The sequence below is a fragment of the Protomyctophum bolini genome (assembly GCF_963924005.1).
Source record: "Protomyctophum bolini genome assembly, chromosome: 4".
Lineage (NCBI taxonomy): Eukaryota > Metazoa > Chordata > Actinopteri > Myctophiformes > Myctophidae > Protomyctophum > Protomyctophum bolini.
In genome coordinates this window covers 39,020,244-39,039,577 of record NC_137865.1, presented here as the reverse complement: position 1 = coordinate 39,039,577, position 19,334 = coordinate 39,020,244, and the positions used below count along the sequence as shown (strand labels likewise).

Genomic DNA, 19,334 nt, shown 5'->3' with positions numbered 1-19,334 from the left:
ATATGTTTATATAAATTATATTATTTATATACCGGTATCTGATTTCTTAATCTCATGCATGTCACTAATCACCACAGCCTGGTAGTGGCCATCTTGAGTAAAAATAAATAAATCACAACACCGTTTCCACACTGTTATTATATTGTATCTTGATGTGAATGTTTGAACTCACTACTCAGTATTAAAAAGAGAGGGGAAAGGGGGAGGTTAGTTACAAAGTTTCATACAACTATCTACATCCATCCATCCATCATCCATGACCATGAGTGAGAGCATAGAGTGAGAGAGACAGAACTCCGGGTTAATTTTTGCTTGCCCGGACGTGATGTTGAGTCTCTGACATGGACCAATGGGAGAGAAGAGCGCGAGGAATCATGGGAGTATGGAAGAAAGAAACAACAGTTTGTTTTTAGAGTTAGTCTGATCATTTCCCAATAATTGCTTTGTGTTGGCTGTTATTTCATAATAACTAGAATATAGACAGACTATATCGGCAAAGCAAGAATGTCGCTGAGTGTGTCGTGTGAGTCTGTCTGTCAGAAAAGAACGCTGTCCAGCCTCCTTGGTAAGTTGACAGTTGTGTCTGAATGCACTCGAAACACTGGATTAACGCAGTACTCGAAACTATAAAAGTGAATTAAGTTATTTGTAAACATGGATGATGGACACACTGCCTGTGATAGCCTTGGATCAAGACGGTCATCGGTCACATTTATTTATTTATTTATCAGGGACAACAATGCACATTATCAACACGTCAGTTTTCACATCCATGTGAACGAGAGGAATTTAGCCAGAAGCTAATTTTCATGTAATTTTCACACAGGCGTGTAGTCCCTGAGCATTGAGCACTAAAACTTGGTGATAAAACTACAAAAATATACAATACAATACAAGACAAGTAAACATAGTAGTCTATAGGAGACAACAATTACAGTGAAATATGAGAAGTGGCACCATTGATTGATTTGATTGATTTAAATATTTATTAACAGTTTGCAGAATTACAGTACATTTCAATCACAAACTCAATACAAAGACTGTTAACTGTGAGTGGACGACCCAATTAAGCATTACACTTGTTTACAAGAGAGTCCACCATGTTCAATTCATCAAAACATTTAGAGACGTACAAATAGACACTTCTATATAGTCAAAGAACAGAACAGGAATTCATCATAAAGGAGGTAAAAAGGGAAAATAAACATATATTATACAGTGAGTGGAAAAAAGTGGGGCGGGGGGGCGGGATTCAGATTTTACGGGGGCCAGTTTCGAATTGCAGCTGCCCGTAAGTCCTCTTTGAGTGCGGTTTTGAAGGAGTCTAGGGATTCAAGTACCAATGTCTGTGACTAAGTCGTCACGCCAGTCCAGGCTATTACGGTATCTTATCAAATCCTATCCCTATAAATAGTATAGTCCATCAAATATTTACAAAATCATTTTACTCTGCTCAGATAAAGTTACAGTAAGTAGCCTATCATATAACGTTGTGTTGTACACTGTAACTGATACAGCAAGAACTAGGAAACCAATGCATGCGTCGTCGTAATAATTGTGTTCCTCCTCCATGTATACACCCAGCTGATCGTGTCATCAAGAGACCTAAACAAGAAGATTTGCATCAGCTACAAGAAGCAGCAATCCAGTTATTGAACCAGAACCAGAACCTTGCCAGCCTGCTCCGGGAAGTCGGGGTGAGTGGACCAGTGAGACTTTTGGTTGATTGAGTTTCATCATAAATTTGAGGGGGAAACATTATGATTATTATTCAATTTCAAACCCCTGATGAATTACTATATATATATATATATATATATATATATATATATATATATATATATATATATATATATATATATATTCATTCAAACCTTTATTTTTTCTCGAGAGACATTGAGGTTTCCCTAATTTGCAGTGTCTTCGAGATACAGTACAACATAATACAACATTTTCAAAGCAATAAACAAAAACAACAAAAACAGAACAGCAACATTTCCTCATTGTGTGATCTAATACAGTACATGTTTAAAAACAGTTGCAGGTACTTGGGGGGGGGGGGGGGGGGGGGGGGGTAAGTCTGCAATCAAAGATTTAAATTGACCAGCAATGGGAGAGCAGATCTTTAATTTAAGCTGTAAGCCATTTCACGCGGTTGGCACTAAAACAAAAGGCTGTTTTCCCCAGTTCTGTGTTTACATTTAGAACCTTTAGTGTAAGCCAGTGACTGGAGCGTGTCCTGTATGTTACAGGATTCCGACTTAAAAATGGTGACATGTTTGATTGCCCATAAAGATGGATTCTCTCTTATGTTAGTGGGTAGATTGTTCCAAATTGTGCTTCCTTGAACTGAAAAGGAATTTTGCGCAAAGCCTGTGTGTCTAGACTGCACCTCACCACAATCCCCTCTGGTGTACTGATGCCCGTGTCAGGCTTCCGTTTTATTGATTATTCCTTGGGAGGGAAGTTTTATACATTTTTTATATATTTAAAGAGCTTCCAGTTAGTAAAACAACTATATATATATTTTTAGGATCCTGCAGTGATGGAACCTTTTTTATATTATCAAATACCCGCAGGGATTGACACTAGGGTCTCAGAGGCACTTGACCTTCAGGCAAGTAGTGTCATATAATACTTGTCCACAGGTCATGCCCACTCCGTTATAAAATGATAGGTCAAATTTAATTTAATTATATTTTAATTTTAATGTCATACCTCAATTTTATGCTAAATACCTACATAGCTATGAATATGACTATGGGTTATATTTTAAGTGTAGCAACAGTGAAAACAGCACCTTATAGGTCAACAGTGCTCTTATTTGACATTCCACCGACCAGAAGACAGAGTGTTCTGGCCACGTTCAGGTGTTTGAACGCAAACTCCACCTGCCCGTAAGTTTTATTTACCTGCCAGGGGAAGGTGGGCAACCCTTAGGGCCCTATTTTGCGTGTCTTATGTACGTAGTCGTATTACTAGAGATGTCCCCATACTGTATTGGTATCGGAAAGGTTTCGGTATCGGCCCATATTTGTCATATCGGGTTTTATCGTTATCGGCAAATATGCCAGTCTAACCACGATCTGACACAGGTGTAAGGGTTTGACACTATGGCAGGTAAATATAATGTTGGGGCATGTGGAGTTTGCTTTCAAGTTGCCCAAACTGCAAGTGCATATTTGAGTGAGGAGTCTGCTATAAACACAACACGAGATATATAGCTACTGTAGATAGCTATAAACACAACACGAGATCACAACACTGGTACTTAAGACATGCATTATAGGGGCCCTATAATGCAGTGGAATATAATGTACTGTAGTGGAAATCGGGCTTTAAAGCCCGATTTCCACTACCATGGCCTCACACCACCCCACACCGGCCTACTTGTACCAGAGTTTCCACTACAAGGAATTGGGCTGAGTGGTGTCAAAGTGGTACTAAAAGTAGACTTACCATCTCCAGGGTGGATCTGAGCTAGTATAAGCGGGGCCAAATAGTTCATTGACTGATTACTCACTGACTTTAATTTTTTTTAGACCAGGGTCATAGTGGTAATGCATAATAATAGATTATGTTGTATTATAATCACTCTCAATCTATTCTAGTGTATTATAATAATAATTATCATAGTTGTAATACATTATAATTAGGGATGTCCCGATCGGATCGGGTGATCGGAAATCGGAGCCGATCATGTCATTTTCAAATGATCGGGATATTTTCTTTTTTTATTTCAATAAAATAGTGTGTCTAAATAGGCTTGTGTCTAATGTAAATCTCAAAGAAAGATGTTTAAACAATGATATTTTCTGAAAACTGTCATGTTTATGCTTGATGTTTGTCCTCCTGGGGGACTAGTTCCAGCGTGGCAAACACTTGGTCTCAAAGATCATTCAATTCAATTCAATTCAATTCAATTCAATTCAATTCAATTCAATTCAATTCAATTCAATTCAATTCAATTCAATTCAATTCAATTCAATTCAATTCAATTCAATTCAATTCAATTCAATTCAATTCAATTCAATTCAATTCAATTCAATTCAATTCAATTCAATTCAATTCAATTCAATTCAATTCAATTCAATTCAATTCAATTCAATTCAATTCAATTCAATTCAATTCAATTCAATTCAATTCAATTCAATTCAATTCAATTCAATTCAATTCAATTCAATTCAATTCAATTCAATTCAATTCAATTCAATTCAATTCAATTCAATTCAATTCAATTCAATTCAATTCAATTCAATTCAATTCAATTCAATTCAATTCAATTCAATTCAATTCAATTCAATTCAATTCAATTCAATTCAATTCAATTCAATTCAATTCAATTCAATTCAATTCAATTCAATTCAATTCAATTCAATTCAATTCAATTCAATTCAATTCAATTCAGTAGTACAGTTGGAGGGGGTACAGCATTTTGTAAACAGAGTTATGTCACATTGTATTGTTATGTACATGTTATAACAGGGTATAAAGCTTTTTTGAAACAAATAGCAGCACTTTTTTGCAGTCACTTTGGGGGAAAATGGCAGCATTTTTCTCAGGACTATTTAAATAGTGTACACAAAACTCAGATTTAAGATCTGTTTAAAGGTTCTCTGTTTACATGTGCAAGGTCCAGCGGTCTACTTGGTACAGATAGTAGTCTTTAGGGTGGTTGTATTCCATTCGCTAACCTTTTGTCACAACAGTTCACAAATCTTGCTCCTGTGTTTGCACATTGTTGTATTTCTCCCAATAGGTATGGGAGTTTTTTGTCGTTGGTCATAGTTTGATAGTTATAGGGTTGAGTCCAGGTCACCAAGGTACTTGAATTGTGTTACCAATTCAAGGCCCACGTTTGATGAGAGTACTGGTTAACCAATAACCACTCTCCCTTGAAATAATATTGAATTTCTTTCTCCGAAAGGAATGAAATGTTTGACGTATCTATGACTTTTGACTCTAATTTGAGCAAGGTTACAGCCCAATCCAAGTCCATTTACTTCCTTTATAAAATGTAAGTAAAAAATGCACAGGTACTTATTTTGCCTCCTGGCAGCATACACAAGAATTGTGGTGTTAATTGGTCCAACAGTATGAAAGATATGTGCAGGAGAAACACACACAGGCTGACCCTTTTATAGATGCTAGTCTCCTGCAGAGCCTTGCTGTGATTACAAGAAAGAGCTTAACATCAGCGTGGCTTCTATGCACTGTAACTTGAGCATCTTATGTTGCATAAAAATTCACAGCTGGAAACAATTATCAGAAACTAGGGAAATGCCCATTGGGAATCATGGACCAGTGCCCAGGGGCCCTTGACTACAGCGTCCCTAGGCTTACCAATAATTTACTAAAATATAGGTTAACACTCAAATGCGCGGACTGTGGACCCTCAGCCTACACACTACCTTCCATTCTATATGTCCAGAACAGGGCCCCTGACTGACCCACCTATATAGTCCTATAGGGCCATTTAAAGAAATGTCCACAGATGCTATGTTGACCCACAAATTACTTATTTATTACTGTGTGTGTGCTTATCTGACTGGCCTAGGCAGTCAGACGGTTCTTGAGATAAGCAGGGGACAATCTCTCTCTCTATTAACTGAGGAAGAGATTGCACATACCGTAACTTCAAAAAGACATCGGCCTGCTGTGGATTAGGCAACTTTAGCCTACCCGTTGGGAGACATGACTATAGCTGCAGTCTCCTGGCAAGCCGTTTTAACATTTAATCAAACCACCCTCCTATCTGTAATATATGTTTTAGATATCCAAAACCATGTTTCTCCTAGTCAGAACTGCATTCTTGCTAGTAGAAATTGTAATTCAGGATATCTTGAATTCAGTTCTTCCTAGTCAAAATTAACATTACTCCTATCAACAACTGTCATTCTTCCTAGGAGAAACTAAGTTCTTCCTAGGAGAAATTAAGTTCTTCCTAGGAGAAATTAAGTTCTTCCTAGGAGAAATTAAGTTATTCCTAGGAGAAATTAAGTTCTTCCTAGGAGTAATTGCATTGTTCCTAGTCATAATACTAATTACAGATATCCAAAACTACATTTGTACTATACTATTCATAATATGAATTGCATATATTCATAATTAAATTTGTACTAGTCACAATGTATTTTTGGGATATACACAATATAATTGTAAAAGGATGTCTGGAATGTTTTTGATATCTGTAATGGTAGTTTCTCCTAGTAATAATTGCATTGTAGATATCTGAAATGGTAGTTTATCCTAGTAAGAATTGCATTGTAAATATCTGAAATGGTAGTTTGTCCTAGTAAGAATTTAATTATAGATATTCAGAATGTTGATTTTAGATATCCAGAATGCAGTTAGGCTACGGATATCCAAAACTAAAAGCCCAATACACATGAATGGAAAAATGTCCTTGTGGATATCTTAAATTACAGTTTTGGATAGGAGGAATGTCATTGTGGATATCTGAAACGTTAGTTTTGACTAGGAAGAACTGAATTACATATATCTGGAATACATATCCAGTCTAGCGATTAAATGTTAAAACGGCTTGCCATAGTCTCCCTCAAATGCCTCTTGATCCAAGTCATGAAAGTTAACTATTCCAGGTGGGGGGACCGGGGGGATTCCAGCACAGGCAGTGCAAATCCTCGTATATGCCTACGGTATGCGCTCATGCAAAACACTGTTTAAATGGCTTAAGCATCTAACTTGCAACATTGTGTTTAATTGCGCGTTTTCAATTTGCCTTTACCTTTTTTCACATTAGTTTTATACATTTTATGAGTGAAAACACATGTTTAGATGCCTGTGACAGCCTGTCAAGCAGTTCAGACAATGCTACTCCGCTTGTGTACGACAGAAAAACATGTCCCATCGGATATGTAATACCCATGGTACCTTTTTACTGCAACCCCTGGTTTCCAGTTTCCACACATGGGAGATAATAACTAATGAGATGATCTAACACATGGAGAAATGGAAAATGTCACTTTAATTTGTTCTTGAATGTCCTATCATGCACATTTTCCTTCAATCCATTCCCAAATCCCAACTGTTCATATCTCTATATAGAGTTCCACTCCATCCAATGTTGTATGTAAGGAGAAAGCAACAGTGGAAGAAACAGCCCCTGGGGGCCTCACACCAGCAACTGCAGGATCACTCCTGGGTGAGTCCTTGTAATGCAACAACAATGATGCAACCCAGTTGTTTTCTTGTGTGTGTGTGTGTGTGTGTGTGTGTGGGTGAGGGTGAGGGTGAGGGTGAGGGTGAGTCCTTGTAATGCAACAACAATGATGCAACCCAGTTGTTTTCACCCGTGTGTGTGTGTGTGTGTGTCGTGCGTGCGTGCGAGCGAGCGAGCGAATCTCTGGCACCGTTGGCCCGTTGGGTGTGAAACTGTGCTCCTGGAGGCCAGAGCAGAACCTCTGTCATTTTTTTCATCAGCCTGTTATCGCACCACCAGGAGTTTATTACTCGTCTCGTACAGATTTAATTTTGTCCGAACAGTACACATATTATCACTATAGTCATGTGATCAAGACGGATCTGTCAGATTTTTCATATTCCATCCCGATTGGCTAAGATTGAATGGTTTATTTCGATCTCATGCCATTTGACATGATCGAAAAGGTATAGGCGGAAGCTGGTAGCTTTTTAATGCCTATCCTTATTACATTGTTCTGTTATAACTAAGAGAACATTTTGGAAATAAAAAAATAAAAAAATAAAGACAAAAAAAAAAAAAAAAAAATTGGTTCCCAAAGTTTGCAGGAGTTTGAACAAAATGCCTCAAATGGTCATTGCAATGTCCGATTGCTGTGAAACAATGCTGGCCCACAATAAGCTACCTGCCCTGGCTGGCGGAGACCTGTGTTTCTAGTTTGTCCTGTTTTCAAAGTGCCTGAGGGAGTACTCATGATTCATGTCTGCTATGTCAACAATACTGTATTTGACAAATCTGTGTGTCTATGCCACCGTCATGTGAACGAATATGAGACGCTGCTGAGTGACATTCTTGCTGTATCATGATTCCATTTCATAGGCTTGTGATTGTAACATAACTGCACCCATAATGTTTGTGTCCTTGTGCATTTTCCTTTGTGTGGACATAAATAAATTCTTAAAGTGTGTGTGTGTGTGTGTGTGTGTGTGTGTGTGTGTGTGTGTGTGTGTGTGTGTGTGCGTGTGCGCGTGCGTCTCTGTCTCTGTCTCTGTCTCTGTGAGTGAAATAACCATACCGTATCTCTGTACCTCCCAGTGTCTGAGCTGAGGCGTCAGGCCGGCCAGCAAGGTGTCCCAGTGGTGGCTCTGTCAGTTAGACTGGTGTTGGAGAGACTGACAGAGATGACTGGTGGAGATGTTGGGGAGGACTGCAGAGCTCTGCTGACCTCCTCCCAGCGGGTTAGTAGTGTTGTTGTTAAATTCAAATAATTGTCATTATTGTCATGCTTTCATTCATTGAGCATTCCCCTTTCACTTCCTGCCTGTTTCTCGTCCAGAATCATTTGGATGTTCTGCTACAGACCACAAGAGAGCTTCTGTCTCTAGGAGCTTTCTGCCCCAAGTTGTTCTGGCAGGAGTACTGGAAAGATCAGGTGTGCACGAGTACTTACGTGTTATATGTTAACAAATGCATGCCATCCCATGTGTATATTCATACTATGCATCCAGATGCATGGACGCAAAACTATATCTCATATGATGGGATGGATGAATGAATGATCTAATTGTTCTTTTCATACAGAAGCAGCCCAAGCTGGAGGTGGTACACCATCTTCACTCTCACAACATCCTTACTTTCAAGTACATACTAGAGAGGTAAAGGAGGGGGAAAAAAGTATTTGATTTTATATTATTTTTATTTTTGTATATACAGTATTAGCATAATATGCATTTAAACCTAAATGAGTGAATATAACAGCGCTTGCGTGTGGGCTTCTTTTAGTAAATGGATGAATTCAACTAAGAGAGAGATGCAAAAACCAAAGAGATTATTCCAACAATCACTTGCTTTGTACTTAATGTTGTTCACTCTCTTCAGTGATGAAGGGGTGGGGGCGTGGTTGTTGTCCGAGTTGAAAGCCCTTTGTGGTTGGACAGCTCCAGAAGACCAGCCGGAAGGCAGACGGGCTCAACAGAATATTCTGTCAAGTAAGACACGACAGTGTTTTCTCAGATGTCGTCATAGTGCATTTGAATTGGTTGTCAAACTACTGCTAATAATAATCGACCTGAGGCCAATTCTAAAAATGCCTTCTAAATCCTGACCTAAGTTTTCTGAAAAACCTAAAATATTTATAAAAAAACTACAAAAAACATTATGTTTCCATGTATGTATTAGTGCTGCACGGTTCTTGCTCGATTTTCCTCCACAATAATTGAGATCACAATTTATTTAAAAAACATAAGAGTAACTCAAATTAATTTGACAGCCAACTAGTGCTACACGATTCTTCACAAAATTAGATTGCATAGGTGTCTGAATCTAGATCTCGTTTTGTTTCCGATTGCGCAGCACTACTATGTATACTATGTACATTGCAAAAACTACCCCAAAATACGGGGTTCCTGTCTTGAAAGGTAAAAAACCACAAAGGCATCCTAAATTAGTTAATAGAGGAGCTCAGAGGAGAGCACTTTTATTTTTTAGCGTTTTCTTGTGGCTTTCGCCTTCGGATAGACTAGAATAGAATAGAATCTGTGTCTGTGTTTCAGCTGTGCTGGGCATCTTGGTGGGAACAGCCTTCGAGGAGAGCCAGGAGGACATGGGTGCAACCAACAGGAGGCTCTCCCTGTTTTGCTGTTCTTTACTGGACGACATGCTCTCCTGTGAGTCAGTGCACTTTTCTCATTCTCAACCTCCACATCCTCCATGTTGACCGCTAAGTGAAGCACTGGAGTCATTTGGTCTGCACTTGTAAATCCTGCTTTTAAACCACGTCGTTATGATTATTGTTATTACCCATCTCCTTCTCCAGGGGCCTTAGACACCTTGGATGACACACAGTCCACTCATTCAGATGGAACTGCACCTGAGCTATGGTGAGAGATGCATATAGCAGAGGGTTTTAGTTTATCAATGTTGGATATGAACCTCTGTTTGGTAGGTCCAGGGCTGGATTTACCACTGGGCTAGGGTGGGCTCACTGGGCTGAAGCCATAGAGTATTAAAAGGATAGAGACTGATCTGAAGCGAAACTTCCCCCCCCGCTATTCATGTCAGTGGAAGTTGCTCAGTGGCGTTTTGAAGCACCCGGAAGGACCGTCTACTTCCGCCTTTTTTTTGCCGATTCAGCATTTGGGTACCAAATTTTGGTGCCCAAATGCGGAAGTGCAACCGAGCGCTCAATGTTAAAGCCCAGCTGCACAGGGTTTCCTCGTCATGAATCCACGGGTCCGCATGCAGTCCTTCCTCTTACCACTAGGGCCCCGTGCTTCAACGTTGGAAAGCCTCACTGGCCCCTTGGCTGAAGCCCAGGGGCCCCAGACTAAAGTATTGCAATCCAATTCAAGTGAGATTTGACTTTAGTTAGTGTAGGTTATACAGGCCTCAACTCCTATAAATCTGGCACTGGGTCTGCGATATAGACAAATATCACAATATGTTTGACCAAATATATTAACTATAAAAGTGTGCTCCTCACAGCAAAGGTCTCCGCCGGGCCAGGTTGCCTGCCCACCCAAGGCCCGCAAACTTTGGTCAGCCCACTTGGAATGGGATCTGAAAAATCAAACTCATACATTTTGATCACATGGCGTGGGTTATTTGGAGGTTTCTGTTTAATAGCAGTGTGTGAATCATAGATAAAAACATCTCTTAACCGCTTTATTGTTCTCCTTCTATCTACCCCTGGCTTCACATTCCTCTGTTCTCCCTCCCACGGACTCCCTGTTTGTTTGCACAGGATTCAGCTGTTTGATGCTTCGTTGTGTGGTGTGTCCGTAGCACCAGAAGCTCTGCATCGTTTCTTCACACACTCCCTCACACACACTCTCACCTATAAGCCTCGCCTCACAGGTAAAACCAATCCCATGGGATGGTGATAACAATTTTCTTTCACAATGCTACTGGCCTTTCATTATCATGGTGATTGGTGACTCTGTTTGCGGAAAGACATAAAGTGTAACAGATATAAAATGCAAACATATTTCTTCAGTGTCAGAAGCCATAGCCATGCAGAATGGGTGGAGCTTTGCCAAAAGCAGTAGGTTGCTGATCTCTATCTTTCGGAAGGTAAATGGACCTCATGTGTTTCTTGACTGATGTTAATGATGAAAAAATCACTACATACATAATCTGTGATGTTTTAACTAGTACTTTTTAATATCACTTTAAGATGCACTGTACTCCATTGCAGGCCTATAGTGCCAACCTTATGTTATTCTGTCCATTTAGGGCAGGCTATTGTCATTCTTACACTTTGTTATAGACGGATGGGATGGGAAACAGTAAAATGGCCGTATGAAATCAATGTTCTTTGAAGGACGACTTCACCCATTTTAAACCGAGTAGACAAAAATGGTACTATATTTTAAGATTATCTCATGATGATGAAGCACCTTTGCACTGTGTGTGTGTGTGTGTGTGTGTGTGTGTGTGTGTGTGTGTGTGTGTGTGTGTGTGTGTGTGGTGTTGTAGCTGGCTGTAATCTTCAGTGTGGAGAAGCTGCTCTGTCACCTGCAGCAGGTGATGGAGACCCATGAGATCAACTGGCAACACGTCCTCTCCTTTCTCTCTACTCTGCTGGTGTATAATCCCTATGCCCAGTCAAGCCTCAGAGGTACACACACACACACACACACACACACACACACACACACACACACACACACACACACACACACACACATTTAACATCTTTATTTGTATTTACATTTTACAAGAAATGTATTGAACACAAACGATAGTGGATGCGCAAACTTGAGAAAACTCTACAACAAGTGCTTCAGATACAGATCACGGGTACAGAAAGCATCGCCTTCTCCATATATGGCGACTGCCAATTATTGCAAACACTGAACAGAATTTTGCCGATGCCTTAGCTCTCGGCTTGGGCATGCCTGCAATCTGCAGGCCCCTCACGACTGATTTGTGGACATTACAGAGGCTTCCAAATATGAACACAAGTAGTTTACATCTGTAGCCAAGCTGTATAATAGCATCCTTAAGACGCTGGTACACACACACACACACACACACACACACACACACACACACACACACACACACACACACACACACACACACACACACATTAAACTTTGCATACGTATCTCAAAGCCTGCTGGTCATTGTGTACCTCCCAAAACCAAAACACATTGAATTGTATCTTACATGTACATTTACTGTATGACCTGGGAGCATCACTTGTATATTCGTTAATAAAATACTTTTTAAACTTGTAGACCTAGCCAATTGTCTGTTTTTGGGGTGGCAGTGGCTCAGGGGTAGAGTGGCCGGATGGTTCCCATCCCATTCCCATTCGATCCCGGGCTCCCACCCAGAGTTCGTGTCGAAGTGTCCTTAAAGGGGGTGTCAGTGATTTCAGTCAAAAACCCTTAGGTTTCGTTTTTGCCTTGGGACACAAGCTTTCATCCAATCAGGATAGAGAACAAAAACGAAACCTAAGGTTTTTTGACCCCCAGGGGTTAACTGGGGACAGGGAGGAACTCCTTATATGGTCAGCACACTCTATAGTAGAGAGGATTATCACAACAAAACAAAAAAATAAGTGATATTTGAATTAAGTGAAATCACTGACTCTACCTTTAAGCAAGACTCTGAACTGAACCCCTAATTGTTCCCAATGTGCAGGTTGGTGACTTGTATGGTTTCCTCCGCCACCGGTGTATGCAAAGCGATTTGTATAAAATGCGCTATATTATAAATGCAACATTTACCATTTTTGCCCCTCAGATCTGTTGTCCAGATTGCTGAGCTCAGCATTTGAAAGTTATGACTTGGAGTACATGATCACTGCATTCCTTCTGGCCCGCCAGGGGGCACTAGAGGGCCCTGCATTCTTCCCCTCCTACAGCGACTGGTTCAAGGTTTGTTCATTTAGTTTACTTACGCATTTAATTATTTTCTAGTGTATTGTGGATTCTTCCTCCTGAAATAGGTGGAACTGGGGCAGTGTAAAATAGTTTAAATGTGTTTTTTATATGTTGCTCGATCGGATAGGAATTCGATAGGAATTTCAACTTGATTATTTAGGTTGTTTTGTTTTCTCCCACATCTTTTTGTTTGTCTGTCTATGTCCCTTTTTGAGATGTAATAGAGTCTATGATATGATATCTGAAAAAGTAATGGTCAGATTGCCTTGATATTTGCTGCTCCCAGGAGGAAGAAACCTACTGTATTGATTTTGGTGACCCAATGACGTTAGTGCCACCATCAAGCCATCAAACCTTAACATTTCAGATTAACGTATCTCTTGACCCGTTAGTCATACATTGACCAAATTCGCCTTTTGCAACTGTTCATTGATTAATTCTCTCAAGATTAGGAAACATATTATTTTGGTGAGCTCTCTCTCCTCTAGCACCACTATCAGTCCAAAGTAAATATGAATGAGCAAACTGGGGATTTCAGCCTTGATGAAGGTCTGCAATCATTATTGTTTTTGTCAGCTTTTAAGTGGTGGCAATTCATATGAAAGAAGCATAGCTAATGCTTTCATCCCATGCAGATGGACAAATAGATAAGGCAAATATCCTATTTATGAAACAGAACTATGAAACTAAAACTTAAAGCTACTTTACTTTCTTTGTAACCTTCCTGGTTGGTCTACCTCAGAATGGAGCCTGGGTCTACTGTAACTGTAAGGTGCTGAAATTTCAACCACTGAGCTAAATGGAGCCTCCCTGCAAGCTCGGGGGGATCTTTTGGTAGATCAAAACAATTTTGATCTACCACTTTCATGATCTAAATGTCTCAATAGTAGAGCTGGGCGACTAAATACAACGGCAGCAATTGTATAAATTATACTCTATATAGAGATTAGACAAAATAATATTGTAATCATCACAAAACAAGTGACAGCTTTTATGTACCGTCCGTATTGGTTGTATAATCCAAACTCTCCTGAGAAGTCACTGGGTTCAGGAATTTAGACAACCCAGCAATGGCACATCTGGTTTGTCTGAATGTTCCCTGGCTCTGTGTGTCATGACATTGATGTTAGCTGGTGATCACGGCAGGGGTTATTGTTTTTCTTCTTGTAAACCTCTCTCTCTCTCTCTCTCTCTCTCTCTCTTTCTCTCCTGAGCCTGACACACACTTTTATTTTGTACATGATGTTTTATGGTTTTTCACGTCATTTCATTATTTACATTTTAATTCTACACCGCTACGTCGTGATCAGCATGAACCTTTGTCCCCGGATGTCCAGGTGTCTTTTGGAGGGGCCAGCGGTTACCATGGACACAGCAAGAAATCTCTGGTGTTCCTGCTGAAGTTCCTTTCTGACCTGGTGCCCTTTGACCCCCCTCAGTACCTCAAGGTGATCGCGTATAGGTTTATCCATATAGCCTTTGAGGACCTTTGATGTCATGACATACTTTTTATTTGTGGGTTTTTTTCTATTAATTTCGTCATTAACTGGTTCCGCACCGGGCCCGAGAAACCGAGATTGATTTACCTTAGCAATCGATGCCATGCCCGGCATCGCGAGATTTGTTTTAGTCCCCATAATGCAGGGGGAAATTTTTTAAAATAAGTACGGTTTGTTAGCATTTTATGCTAACGGCCCGTGACGTTTACATAAAAACGGCCAAAATACTTGCGTGCATGCACACGTGCGGTCTTTATGTGCATTATGGATCATAATATGCTCCAAATGCGATATTCGGTGCTTGATTAGAGCTTAATTTGACTTAGATGTGAAAAAAAAAAAAAAATCCCGATCGGATCACCTCTCCTCCTGACCTGTGAAAAAGCTAGTGGAAGTTTACTATTGTTTGAACCGGAAGTTTTTTCAAAAACGTCTTGTGCTGATCCAGTTAATACATAAATAATTAAATATATATATTTTTTGCTTATTTACTTTGTGTGTGACTTGACCTGACAATTACAGTAGAAACATCGACAGCTAACCAGTGATAAATCCTTCGCTTGCCTATATTTGCTCAGAGCAAAAACAGCCAGAAGCTGTCTTGAATGTTGCTGGTCCTCTGCCCATTGTTGGTGATGCTACATTTAATTTCTTATCATTCTAAATACTCAGGTTCACATCCTCCACCCTCCCTATGTAGCAGTCAAACACCGGAGCCTCTTACTGGAATACATCTCTCTGGCTAAGACCAGGCTCGCAGATCTCAAGGTATTGGCCAGAGATTGATTGGCAAATTACACTGTACGGATATAACTAAACTTTGCTGTTTCATAGCTTCGCTTAATTACTGATTCAACCCTCCGTAAAGGAGTGTAACAAACAGGTCTGGTAATTGTGATTTAAACACACACCGTTGTATTACTCAAACACACACTTCCTCAAAGTTGCAATAATGCTCGCAAACAATCACTTGATTTTGGCCATTTTATTAACTATTATCTCATAACATAACGCGTCATCTCTGTCCAGGAAACAACACATTCTGCATCATGCCCTGTGTAAGCACGCCTCTTCCTGCCCTCTGTCATCTGATACTTTCTGCTCTCCTGTCCCATTCACCATTTCTTATAATATGCACCAAGCATCCCCGATAGTATAAACACATTTTAACCCCCAATTAACTGTATTAATATCTACATCCCTGAAATACTGCTGTAATTGGTTGATAAGAGGATTTCTGTTCATATATAACAGAGTATTTACTATTTACTGTATAGGCAGTGAAAAGTTACAAATATAAGCTGGGTTGGCACTTAATAATATAATGAGGCCACTCACGGAATAAACTCGACATCCACTCTTTAAAGAAACTCACATACTGTATCTCCATAACACATAAGAACTCATATTGCACCATTCCCTATTACGTTGAGTGTCATGGACACTTGAACAAGAATTTGCTAGAAATAATATAGGCCTACAGTATAATAATATAAACCAAACATTCAAAGTGACCCTCTCTGAATGTGTTGTCCCTTTATCATTGTGTGTGTGTGTGTGTGTGTGTGTGTGTGTGTGTGTGTGTGTGTGTGTGTGTGTGTGTGTGTGTGTGTGTGTGTGTGTGTGTGTGTGTGTGTGTGTGTGTGTGTGTGTGTGTGTGTGTGTGTGTGTGTGTGTGTGTGTGTGTGTGTGTGTGTGTGTGTGTGTGTGTGTGTGTGTGTGTGTGTGTGTGTGTGTGTGTGTGTGTGTGTGTGTGTGTGTGTGTGTGTGTGTGTGTGTGTGTGTGTGTGTGTGTGTGTGTGTGTGTGTGTGTGTGTGTGTGTGTGTGTGTGTGTGTGTGTGTGTGTGTGTGTGTGTGTGTGTGTGCGTGCGTGCGTGCGTGCGTGCGTGCGTGCGTGCGTGCGTGCGTGCGTGCGTGCGTGCGTGCGTGCGTGCGTGCGTGCGTGCGTGCGTGCGTGCGTGCGTGCGTGCGTGCGTGCGTGCGTGCGTGCGTGCGTGCGTGCGTGCGTGCGTGCGTGCGTGCGTGCGTGCGTGCGTGCGTGCGTGCGTGCGTGCGTGCGTGCGTGCGTGCGTGCGTGCGTGCGTGCGTGCGTGCGTGCGTGCGTGCGTGCGTGCGTGCGTGCGTGCGTGCGTGCGTGCGTGCGTGCGTGCGTGCGTGCGTGCGTGCGTGCGTGCGTGCGTGCGTGCGTGCGTGCGTGCGTGCGTGCGTGCGTGCGTGCGTGCGTGCGTGCGTGCGTGCGTGCGTGCGTGCGTGCGTGCGTGCGTGCGTGCGTGCGTGCGTGCGTGCGTGCGTGCGTGCGTGCGTGCGTGCGTGCGTGCGTGCGTGCGTGCGTGCGTGCGTGCGTGCGTGCGTGCGTGCGTGCGTGCGTGCGTGCGTGCGTGCGTGCGTGCGTGCGTGCGTGCGTGCGTGCGTGCGTGCGTGCGTGCGTGCGTGCGTGCGTGCGTGCGTGCGTGCGTGCGTGCGTGCGTGCGTGCGTGCGTGCGTGCGTGCGTGCGTGCGTGCGTGTGTGTGTGTGTGTGCGTGCAGGTGTCAGTGGAGAACATGGGTTTGTATGAGGACGTTTCTGGAGCTGCAGGACCACCAGTGCAGGTAACAGTGACACCATGTGGTTGGCCTGTGTATAATAACATTCAATTTCTGTTTGAGTGAATAGCAATACAGTGCAATCATATTTTGCACTGTATTATATATTTTACATAGTTAGTTAGTGGCTGTTTTACTAAAAGTCCTCATATGGGTAGAAAAGTGAGAAAAAACTCACTATTAGAAAATGGTCTGGGTTGTGTGTGTGTTTTGATTTATTGAATACTTTATTAACAGTTTGCATGGACACAGGGAATTACAGTATAATATAAGGTGTGTGTGTGTGTGTGTGTGTGTGTGTGTGTGTGTGTGTGTGTGTGTGTGTGTGTGTGTGTGTGTGCATGCATCTCTAGCCTGAGTGTCAGGCTCTCCAGGATGTAGAGAAGGCAGTATCTCTGTTTGAGAACACAGGAAGAATCTCTGCCACAGTCATGGAGGCCAGGTATTCACACTTCATTAAATAGCTCATCAGCAGTACTGCGTAATGCTGTCTTTATTCAGGGATAGCATTTACTCGTACTAGAAATGCAGAGTTAGTTTAGTCAGGTATACTCAAGAGGTACTATGTGGGTGTATGTATGTTATGCAAGACCCATATGTCATACGCTGACGTGGCAATCAGCTGACCAATTGGGCAGGGTTTAAGATCATACAAGTCTGCGTTCCTTCTGCATATGGTTCCTGGTTGTTGCCATGCGCTGTTTGCTCCCACCGCCACCCCAGCACCACCAGTGGGCTCTGCCATTAGTTCAGTTCCCCATGGGGGGGTTTATTGTACCTCTATCTCCCTGTTCTTAATGTTTAACCCATTCTGGGCGGGAACCCCTTAAGGTGTTAGCATTATGTTATGCTTTAGCTATTGAAAAATAGCAGATCTACAAGCTCATAGCGTGGCACCGAGTGGTGCGCTAAAAGCTTGTAGGTCTGCTATTTTTGAAAAATCGAAGAATGACTGACATAGAAACATAGCTTTTTCAGAAAACGGTCAGGATGTAGAAGACATTTTTAGAATCTGATCTCAGGTCAAAATGGGATGATGGTTGTTTAATTGTGCCGAGCGGGGAGAAACATTTAGCAGAGCCAAACGCCAATATGAAATATTACATACACTTGTATTCTTATTATATAATACATATTTGTTCTGTCTATTCGTGAGTTATATGACTAAACTGTAATTAACTTTTGGATAATCTTGTAACTCACAGTATCTTCCGGAGGCCATATTTTCTAACTCGGTTCCTTCCTGCTCTTCTGACGCCAAGATTGGTAAGAGACGTACTCATAATGGACACTGTAATCAGTGTAATGCTGACTCACTGTTCTGTTTTAGTTTATTTTCTGATTTGTTTGTTGTTGCTGTGTTTAACACATCTCACTTTGTATCAAATAATGCATTCATGAAAAAAGGATAACATGAAGTATTTGCATAACAATTTGAGCGTTACAATTTATATTTCTGTTTGCATTTTTAGGATTCGTAATCACAAATTGCACAGGGCAGAGATGACAAATAAATATACAAATGAATCACTGACACATAATTCACTGAAACATTTATTTACAAAGAATTGACAAAATAGCGAAAATAGTTGATCTACAACCTTACAACACGTCACCTTGTGACGTGTTGTAAGCTTGTAGATCTGCTATTTCTGCCATTTCTTTTTTTAAATGTTTGAAAATGTATGGACATTTTTCAACATGGAAACGATTGACTATTATGCAAATATTTTTGGCTATCTCAAACAATTGCAATTAGGTGATTATGTAATAATATTTACCACTGATCCGTTTGTCTATCAGAGGGCAATTGCTTAACTACTGTAACTGTGTCTTTGATGAGGACTGCTATCTATGATGCACTCTGTCTGTCCAATCCATTACAGCTTCCTGTGAAGGCTGATGCACAAATGAGTTTCATAGAAGCTCTGAGAAAGTGAGTGAAATCAGTGAAATCACAGCTTTTATGTGTCAGCTCTCCATGGCACTCTACAGTACCTCCATAGAAAGGCACTTAACCCATTAAAACCAGGAAAGCTTCCGTGTCGTTTTAGATTGTAGCTATATCAGCATAATATAGCGCATTCATTGGTTGGCTATTCAAAAATAACAGATATACAAGATTATGAGCTTGTAGATCTGCTATTTTTTGAAAAAATGTGAAAATGTGATGCAAATCTTTGCACCACAGTTAT

The 19,334-nt window shown here is 40.9% G+C and overlaps 1 protein-coding gene across 3 annotated transcripts in view; it reads left to right on the top strand.

Annotated features, from left to right (window-relative positions):
- Positions 1-392: 392 nt before the first annotated feature.
- fanca (FA complementation group A) overlaps positions 393-19,334 on the top strand; it is a 29,186-nt gene continuing 10,244 nt past the window's right edge. The window contains exons 1-19 of one of the 3 annotated variants that reach the window (XM_080761758.1): positions 393-565; positions 1,585-1,697; positions 7,069-7,165; positions 8,258-8,400; positions 8,499-8,594; positions 8,744-8,817; positions 9,041-9,150; positions 9,715-9,828; positions 9,978-10,041; positions 10,905-11,017; positions 11,157-11,233; positions 11,639-11,780; positions 12,917-13,050; positions 14,394-14,504; positions 15,228-15,323; positions 17,083-17,145; positions 17,514-17,581; positions 18,345-18,405; positions 19,026-19,075. In XM_080761758.1, the coding sequence (XP_080617884.1) occupies positions 505-565; positions 1,585-1,697; positions 7,069-7,165; positions 8,258-8,400; positions 8,499-8,594; positions 8,744-8,817; positions 9,041-9,150; positions 9,715-9,828; positions 9,978-10,041; positions 10,905-11,017; positions 11,157-11,233; positions 11,639-11,780; positions 12,917-13,050; positions 14,394-14,504; positions 15,228-15,323; positions 17,083-17,145; positions 17,514-17,581; positions 18,345-18,405; positions 19,026-19,075 (1,787 nt within the window). In that variant the 5' untranslated portion in view covers positions 393-504. Of the gene's footprint in view, positions 566-1,584; positions 1,698-7,068; positions 7,166-8,257; positions 8,401-8,498; positions 8,595-8,743; positions 8,818-9,040; positions 9,151-9,714; positions 9,829-9,977; positions 10,042-10,904; positions 11,018-11,156; positions 11,234-11,638; positions 11,781-12,916; positions 13,051-14,393; positions 14,505-15,227; positions 15,324-17,082; positions 17,146-17,492; positions 17,582-18,344; positions 18,406-19,025; positions 19,076-19,334 lie in introns of all 3 variants that reach the window. The other 2 variants (XM_080761757.1, XM_080761759.1) reach the window with 2 other exon arrangements.